The following is a 10000-nucleotide window of genomic DNA, read 5'->3' on the forward strand; positions in this document are numbered from 1 at the left end:
AACCAAGACGCAGTCAAGGGTTTGCATAACTGTCTTGAATTTTCCCAACTTCCCTGAGTGTTTAGATGAGGTTATGGAAACAAGAAAAAAGTCCTCTATTGCTTTTATAAAATCTTTCTCCACTTGATAATTCGACAAATGAAGGAAATAAATGAAGGAAAATTCTTGATTGAAACAGATTTTCTTGATACACACATACTCTCATCTAAACACAGCTATTGACCAATGAGTGTGTGCATACTATCCTATTACTTTGTGACACTATGTAGAACATAACAAGCAACCAGAAATCAGCCAAGATTTTGACAGAAACACAACAAACACTTACACAATGAGGTTAAATGTAATTTACCGTAACTGAGTTAATGACTATACAGGAGCTAGTTTGCTCAGTACTTGGCATAGAGTTGGTGTTTAGTGGGGCATATGGGATCAGGTCTGCTAGCTGGTTAACGTTCCCCAGTGTTGCATTACTGTTTTGAGCGTGATTGCAGGGCGTTCTGGTGATCACAGGGTCAGTGGTTGTCTATTGCGGTTGATGCGTACGTCACTGCACGTGCTTGTAGTTTTACTGCTTTATTGTTTTAGCTTGCTTTTCTGGTGTTCCCATCCTTCTCCTCCCTTGTTTTGTAGCATTACCCATTATCTACACAGTAGGTTCTCCACTGTTCTTGCAGTTCAGTGTGACGGGTGCCTGGGTTGGGGCTGGGTTTTGGCGGGCGGGACTCGTGGCTGGGTTGCAGGTAGGGCAGGCTCTCAGGTTCTACCTGCAAGGTTTTGGGATCAGCAGTTCCAGCCCCCCACGTTCCTGGGCACCCAACCTCAATATGCGACTTAAGAGAAAAAGACTGTAAAATTTAATTCTGTGAACACATTTAAAGTCATTCAAGGAGGCTTGAAATAGTTTCTCCTTTTTCCACACAACTAAATAATAATTGTCTGCTCTTAGATATAAGTATAGGTAATCACATGATTTCGAGTGCAATTTGGAATAAATAAGCACATTCAAGTAAATTTTTTCAAAGGCGACCAAAATTGCACTTATTACTTTATACTAATAACATACATGAAAAAAATTCAGATGGTTAAGCAGAAGAAACTCACTCGTATCACGCAATCAGGGAAAAATTGCGCCATAAATTGCCCCATACAGGGTGTGCACTTGATTTGAAAACAAAAGATTTGATTGGTTCATACCAAACCCTATTGTTTATTAGCCAATCATAATCTAGAATTTCAATGTGTAATTTGCACTAGTATTACATTTTTTGCACTGTGTTACACTTGAACTGCACTGCCTTCAGCCAATCAGAATCGAGTAATTTCATGTATATTTTATTATTAGGGTGATCATATCAAGACAAAATTTGGCCAGAGTATTAAGTACCCATCATAGATTTCTCACATCACATTTCTTCCAAAATACCATTACCATGGCAATGATATCTTTCAGCCTTACAATCAGCATAAATTGTCTTTTTTTCAAAAAACAGGACAGTGAAATCTTCCCATACAGCATCACCTGATAATGTTTTATAGCAGTTTTTTAAGTTGTCTATAATATTTTTTTAGCTTGTATCAATGATTTACCATGTCCAAATAATCATTTCACCTTTTATTTATTTATTTATTTATTTATTTATTTATTTATTTATTTATTTATTTATTTATAGGTGGTCAGAATTCAGAAAATGTACAGTACTGCAGAGAAAAGGTCTTCCAAGTGGGGCAACCATGTTGCCTTATTGCATCTGTAACTCTAATGTAGATATTTGGCTTTTTTTTTTTTTAAGTGTTTGTAAAATGTCACTGTCGCCACAAATGTCTTAAAAAGTATACAAATTATTAATATTAGGATCATATTAACAAGAAGCATTGATAAAAAAGCTTAGAATATTGTAATGTTACACTGTTTTCTATATCCTTGTGATGACTTTTAAAAAAGTTTGTACTTAAGTTCAATATCTCACCAGGAAAAAGATAAATGCATATGATGACCTCACAAGGTTTCAGTCAGAGAGCATTAAATAGTATTCTTAAAAGGTCATTATAACCAAAGACAACAACGAAGTAAGAATAATAGCCTATAAGTTTGCAAACGGCTAACTCAAAGGTTACAGCTGAAATAAAATACCAAATGCTGAAATTAACTCTTAGTGACACTGATCGATAAATGCGTCAATATTCTAATATTTTAAGTCTCTTAAATGCAAAAATCTCACGCCAAGTTCAGTAGGTAACTTGTAGACTTTTTGATACTTAATGGTATTTAAATGACGCTTTCTGGTACTAAAGCATAAAATGAAACAGGCAACTCCTCGCGTTTTTGCTAATGAGGAAACAGCTGAGTACATCCTCAACGTCTGAAGATGTACGTACCATAATTATATTTCAATATAGATAACCTATTTACCTTCAGTGGATGAGTTCCAGGCATCTTGATAGTAATTTGTCTTTCTGACCAGTTTTTATGGCTAGGCCTATTATCATCAAGGAGTTGAAACCGAGAAATAGAGAGCGCATTTTGAAGTTGGTCACACACCAATGCAAAACAGAGAACCACCGCCATCAAACTTCCCTTGAGACCACAAAACAAGGCCATGGGTGTAAAACGTCGCTTGTGCCAGCGAGTTAAGCTGTATGGAATCGTTGGAAGAAACCGCTATTATCTAAAACCAATAACGTTTCAGGAGAATTAACACGGAGACTGTCCTCAAACGCGACCTCCTCAACACTCACTTTGCGACCATTTTACGAGTAAATTATGCTAATGTATTTGGTCAGACTTACCCAGCATTCCCACGTGCAGAAATTAACAAATTTTCACTTCTGACCAGTCATCAATTTTCAACGAGTGAGTTGTACATTATTACTTGAAGATTTTGAAGGAATTCGTTGCTTAGTTGATACAATGGAAAATCAAGACAAATACGAGGAGTATAACTACGACGAAAGCCTGCATGCGACGGGTCATTCTCGCAAAGGAAGAACGAAGAAAGAAGCGGGGCAAAATAAAAGTTCGGGCGAACACGGCCATGGGGAAGCAGGAAGGAAAGTGGTGGAAAAAATCCAACACGGGGAAGACAAGAGAAAGAAAGAAAAGAAACAAGAACAATAGCGATTGTTTTTTGCCAAGGATGGAACAGTTTGAACCAAACATCAAAATGTTAACTTCTATTAATTGGTGGGGTGTCCGCGTATGCTCATGCATGTCCAATGATGGTGCAAGACTGGTAATCTTAAGTAACGTATAAACTGGAATTGAAATTACAGTGGCCTTTCCACTCTGCAAATATACCGGAAAGACAGGCCGACGGCGAATCTGAACAAAATAACAAGTTGTTCGGTTTTTCACCAAGATCAAAGGACACTATGCTTATCGACAGTACATTAATTTATGTACGTGTTAAGAACTTACAGAAATGCTGGAGGGATTTTCTTGAGTGGGTGCAGTTATGCGAATTTGAATAATACATAATACATAAGCTTAATTATGAAATATATAAAATTAAACAGATTTTATTACAAAAAAATTAGCTTTATTTGATTACTTTAAGAAGCAGCTTCTACGGTCAAGATTTTTTCGATTGTGATTTTTCGCACGACTTTTACTTAGTTATGAACATCTCGCGTTTTAAAGGTGGCTGAACACAGTTTTTGATACGTATTTTAACAACACAAACTTTGGTTTTTTGATAGTTAAGCTGACATATGTGCCGTTGCCATGGCAACATGAATAAATATAAGCAGGCCTTTAAATTAAAATTGGTTTTGTTTATTTGGAGAAAATCTGGTGGCTAGATTTTCTCTATAATTTGCATGCAACAAGCTTGTAACGATGCTCACAAGTTAACACTATTTTAATAATAATTTGACTGAGAGATCTTTAATTATCCCTTGTTGAAGGTTCACTGGAATATCTAGAATTTCCTCTGTTAAAGTTCAAAATTTTTTCAATACTCCAGTTACTTATTTCCTAAAGTATTTTCGTAAACAAATTTCGTTAAATTCTAACACGTGGTTCTCGAGACATATTTCAGAGAAAGCTATTCCGCATTCAATCACAATTTTTTAACATACTACGCATGCACTGCATTTAACTGGGTCCTTTTGATAACAAAGGAAAATCTGCGAATTGCAGAGTTCTTTGCATCGTTACCTTCTCTAACATACATTTCTCATAAAGGACTAAAACCATCAATTTGAAAACACTTTGCTCAATCATAAGGAAAAATAGTACAGATAGCGGAAGCATTGAGCAAATAAAATGATTGCTGTATTGAAGCCATGTTTATTTTTTGCAACCCTTCTACGCATGCTGCATTGCGTTAGACAGAGCGCACACATAAACTGTGTTGGGCCACCTTAAGAGGTTTTAATTTCGTTGAATATTTTTACTGGAGAACAGATGCTCATTAGAGTTATGATTTCAGGTCTCTATGTGACCTAATTTCTATGCCATATGTGACAAAATATAAAGTCCCTTAATAAATAAAACAAGTCACACAATTTACAATCAAGTTGCCATCAATTAGCATCATTTGGTTTGTTGACCAAATCACATTCCCAGCAATTTATGTCACCTCTCTTGTTGTACAATTCATATAATTATTCAAGGCCCGTGCCTCAAATGTCAAGCTCTATGTTTTGCAAGTTTATAAATCAAGAAGAGAGAGGACAGCTTTTGATCAATTCTATTTTTTAGGGGGACTGAACACAAGTAATGGCGGGCAACCTGTTTATTGTCCCAAATGTCTTCTGCTTTAGTATGTGTAGCCATAATTTTCTTGTGGATTATATTGGCTACTCCAACTGCTTACTGTAGATGTGATTCATTTTGTAGGCTTGCTTACCAACCACTGTTTTGGGAAATGAGCCAGCCCTCACTCCCGAAATATCTTCATTTTGCTGCAGATCATTCACAATAGACCTCTTTACAGTTGTGTGCTTAGTTACCTGGCCTTTAAATGAAAGTGAGGCTGGTGTTGATCTTGTTATGATACAGACCTCCCTTCTTTTCTTATGTTAATGTTGTTGTCATGCTAAGTAGTAAGAATTTAGTTAAGAAAAGCAGTGAGGTTTCTATCAAAACAAGGTCAACTCCAGACTCACTTTAATTCATAGGCCAGGTAACTAAGCACACAACTGTAAAATGGACTATTTAGTCTCTGAGCGAGTTCCTCTTCACAACTTCAGCAGCTGGGTGAAGTTGTGGTGACATGAGAGGAACGAATATTTTTTTTTTGGGTTGATCGAATAATTCGCCTACCAAGATCCTCGATACTTTCAGTGGCCATAGTGCCGCTCAGATTTTCTTGAGTTTCATCACCTTGCCACAGGTGTTCAGTCCCCCTCGAAGATATAATTGATCAAAAGCTGTCCTCCGTCTTCTTGATTTATAAAACAAGCATCTTAACGAGCGAAACGTAGAGCTTGACATTCGAGGCGTGGGCCTTGAATATGTGAATATTATTGTACACCAAGAGAGGTGACATATAAATTGCTAGGAATGTGATTTGGTCAACAAACAAACTCATGCTAATTGTTGGCAACTTGATTGTAAATTATGTGACTTGTTTTATTATTAGCAGACTTGATATTTTGTCACATACAGCGTAGCATATGGATGCCACACAGTTTCAAAGAGTTCACCTACAGCTGTATGTTCGTCAGTTCCATTGTCAATGAACTTGATGTCGTGATAATTATCTTACGCAAGTCGAGTTGCAAAATCACATGCATTTTCACATCGTCCACCATTAAATAAATTTTAATATTTTGAATTTTGGAAAAAACCATGTTCATGTTCAGTTAATTTAAAATGACTTCCAATAAATTTGTTAATACTTGTGAAAGATAAAAATTTCCATTTCTTTGGGACTTTTAAAACGTTGAGATAAAGAGCTCATCATCTGACAACGCAAGCTTAGGTTCATTTGTCAGTAGCCTGCAAAGTAGCTTGCGAGTACATCAACCCTTCATTACTCACCATCACTTTTTGCTTCCTGTTGGAGTAGTGGTGAGCAATGAAGGGCGGCTGTATTCGCAGGCTACCTGCAAAGTGTTACACCTCTCACTTAATGTCCTTACCCCATTACCCACACATTTCAAGAGTTGGAAATTGGCTCTTCAGACACTAGAAATCCACCCACAAAATGCTTGCCAAGCGCTGAGGTTCACCCATGCATACCATACGTCACAATTCTTGTTTGTTTGTTTGTTATATATTTGTTTGAGCAGGTTAACGTTATGACAGCTCTTCAGTTGATGTGGACCTGCTACACCCACTACAATGTACCCACAAACCCATACACTTGCAAATGACAGCCACAACACCGGGAATTCCATTCCCTTCTCTCCTCGAATAGTGTGTTCTTTTTACGTCCCACACATGGAAGATATTTGTGAGACAGGGCCTACAGTTTATAGTCCTTATCTGAGAAGACTTAAAAGTCTAACCATTTTCAGATGAAATTACAAAGGCAGCACTTTCTCCTCAGTTTTTTTTAAGATCCTGAGGTTTGGATCTGGTCATGCTTTGAACCTGCAACCCCCCGCATGGCATCCTGCTAATTTTGATGGTTTTCAGGAGCACCAGCACAAAATTTAATTTAGTTAGTAGAACTTCTCACACACCACTGGTAGCTATGCCAAGCTGCCAAAAAGGTCAGAAATGGCGGACCAACAAAAACAACTGCCCGCCTTAGGTCACCTGACCTCTTCCCAGGCCCCAGCGGTGTGTGAGAAAAACATTTTCCACTTATTTTGTTTCACTCAGCCAGTGGAAAATCTCACTTTCTGCTTGTCTGACAAATTACACAGTTGTGATTGTAAAGGGGTGTCCAAAGCAGACTGTCAGAGTTACCAAGTAAAAAAAAAACAACTGTATTGAACCATCACTAATAAATTGATGCTGCTGGCTTTGTCAAATTCCCAAATATGGGATTAATTTCGGTGATGATATATTTGTCTCAAAGTAATAGTAATGTAACCATTTTCTGTGGTAATTTCCACAGTGGATTTAACCCTTCTAGAGCAGGAGGAGCTACGTGAAGATGTTTCAAAGGTCATTTTGTGATTTCTGAAATAGGTGCAAGTTATTAATTCTAAGACAGCATAACGAAAATAAAGCAAAGGAAGGTTTTAGTTCAATATTATCAAAATTTATTTAGTTCTGACTTGTTTCCAATTTATGTAAGTTGTGATTATTCATTCACCATCATCCTTTAATACTCTAAGTAAAATAAAGTGCAGCTTAATGGAACCTGAGATGTTCTTGATTGCAAACAATAGTTTTTCCATAAAAATTCTGCTTTCTGAAAAATGAGGCTGGTGACCTAAAGCTTCATATTAAATGCAAAACACAGAAAACGTGATCAATGATACAGTAGTTTTATTAAATACTGATCGGATATTAAATAGATTATTCATTTATTATTAATTTCTTAAGCATTATTACCCTTACACTAGAAAAACCAGTAAGCTAATGCAATGGACATAAACAGTAAAATCTCAACATAATTAACTTAAGGTAACTTCACTAATGAACTACATGTATGCATCTCAATCTAAAATAATAACATCTTACTTCTTTCATAACTTAAAAAAAATACTGTTTAGACTTTCCCTTTGTAATGTTCCATGATGTCTAAAACAAAAAAGTCAGTCGTAAGCATTGCAAAGGCTATTACAATACGTAGTTACCAAAACGAGAAATGAACTACAATGACCTACAATTGGATACATTGGGTTACAAAACTAATCTAAAAGTGAGCTAAAGTGATCTAAACTAAAAAAGGAGACATTTCTCAGGTCTGATGCCGTCAGGGCATGAACAAATTAAAAAATACTTAGATATTTTTAACCCAGTGTAGTCAATACTGTAGGTCATTGTAGCTCATTCCTTGTTTTAGCAACTATCAACTTTACATACATGTAGGGCAATTCCCATTCAAATATGTACGAATAGAGACCAGACCTAGTATACAATATCATCACATCTTACATGTATGTGAAGCAAAGTTGCATCCATGTCATTGTGCTAAAAAAGGCAACAAAGAATAGACAAAGGAAAACTCTTAAGTAAGCTGACTTTTACCTTTTATAACATCTCCCTAAGGAAATACATGTACATGTACATGTAAACTACCTCCTTTTGGTGGTTTTTAATGCTACAATGTGACATCACCTACTGTAAACATCAACATCTACATAGCCACTTTACTTCTTGCCCTACGACCTGTACATGTAGTTTCTCCTATTGTGACTGTATATCTAATTTGAGTAGTAAAACTCAACTGAACTGCTAGATGTACAACTGAGAGAACCCTTGAAAATGTTTTACTTCCCTCATGTAACTGCTAAAGTAGTACGGTTCAAATAAACAGTCTGTACACTTACATGTAGACTGACGAAGCCATGAAATATGTGTATAAATTGGAATTCTTGATCACATCAAACCAAGATTTGGTATGTAACTCAAAAAATTACATGTAGTGCTAACAAGTTTTAAAGGGAACTAAGCGATTAATTGTGGAAAGGCATTTTTCAGTTATTAATTACAGTCCATAAAAAGGAACTGTATTTTGGATAGTTTGTAAAATAAGAATTAAGGACACTTCACTTTTCTGTAACCCTTTGACTCTCGAGAGCTGGCCTGAACCAACCATACTTAGTATTTTACTCTGTCTAATGCCAGACAATTTTACTCGTTAATGGGGAAACCCTAGGAGTCAACGGGTTACAAGAAATCCCTGTCACTCATCAGGCATATCATCATGACTATTATCATGTTCAGTTTAGTTACACAATGACATGAGGATAACAACTGATCAGGGTAAAAATGAACTTTGAAACATAATGGAAAATGGCCTCGCAACATCTCTGTACCTGAAGTAATAAAGTTGATGATCTCCAACAGACCAAGCAAAATGTTCTTTTATAGTGATTTTCTAGCTTAAAAATTATTTTAATGAAAAGCTTGCATGCATTTTAAATTTGCCAAAGTCATGACACTAAATTTACAGAGTAAACAGATCCATTCTGTATGCAATTGCTGTAAGAAATAAAGCCTGTTTTACTTCGTCCTACTAAAAGGCAACAGTGATAAAACTCAGCCTGTAGTTTCCTCCTAGTGGCATGCATTCGATATATACATGTATACATTTGTACATGTACTTCTATCAGTGAACTGCATGTCCTATTACGAGACATTCGGCACAACTTCATAAACCTTGCCCACAAGTAAAAAATATCTAAAGGCCCTTCCATTGAGTTCATTATTATTATTCTTTGTTTTACAAAAGTAATTAATTTCCAAATGGGGTTTTCAGAGAATTACATGTATCAAGAGATTACACAGCTTTCCCAGCTGACAGCTCCACAGCACTGGCATCTATCATCAACAGGCCGTGGTGGAATAAGATCCAAATCTTCCTCATCTGATACTTCATCCAGCCTATCGAACAAATCAAATATTAAGAGCTTTAAATGAATTTCATCACTGTTACTAACAAAAGTCATTAACTTGTCTATTAGCCCCAAGTCACCTTCTGGTCCTCCTTGTTACGAGCCAGAGTTAATCTATTAAGTGCCACTCTTTGGCTTGCAAATAATGTACCCTCTCATCAATACAGCTCAGCTTCGTCATAATATTCTCGCCATGCCACCAAATTATTACTGCAGCACCAACTGGGAAAATTGTTATTAATAATGTAGATGAAAGGCATTTCATCCAGTATAACTATAAGAAAATAATCTCTTAGTGGTACAATATGAGAAAACAAGAAAATAAATACCACAGCAGTACTTCAATTCTCATCCCACCAAATGTAAATTATAAGCAATGGAAAATTAACAATATCTAAGTCCATTCAAAAAAACTATTTGGGTACCTATTAGTCTCAAGCATAAAAAAACAAACATAACTCTAGAGGTAATTATGAGGTCACTTCAGTGAAAAAACATAGGAAATGAAACAATAATGTTGCCATGATTTTTG

General features: G+C 36.1%; 2 protein-coding genes across 2 annotated transcripts in view; both read right to left on the minus strand.

The window, feature by feature from the left end:
* The window catches only part of LOC137992760 (peptidyl-glycine alpha-amidating monooxygenase B-like), a 33191-nt gene extending 30432 nt beyond the window's left edge, over positions 1-2759 (minus strand). The window contains exon 1 of the mRNA XM_068838266.1: positions 2414-2759. Within this exon, the coding sequence (XP_068694367.1) occupies positions 2414-2602 (189 nt within the window). The 5' untranslated portion in view covers positions 2603-2759. The remainder of the gene's footprint in view (positions 1-2413) is intronic.
* A 4617-nt stretch (positions 2760-7376) lies between these two features.
* Positions 7377-10000, minus strand: part of LOC137992763 (protein FAM219A-like) — a 6158-nt gene continuing 3534 nt past the window's right edge. The window contains exon 7 of the mRNA XM_068838270.1: positions 7377-9457. Within this exon, the coding sequence (XP_068694371.1) occupies positions 9346-9457 (112 nt within the window). The 3' untranslated portion in view covers positions 7377-9345. The remainder of the gene's footprint in view (positions 9458-10000) is intronic.

This window comes from Montipora foliosa, chromosome 2 (genome assembly GCF_036669935.1).
Source record: "Montipora foliosa isolate CH-2021 chromosome 2, ASM3666993v2, whole genome shotgun sequence".
NCBI classification, from domain to species: Eukaryota; Metazoa; Cnidaria; class Anthozoa; order Scleractinia; family Acroporidae; genus Montipora; species Montipora foliosa.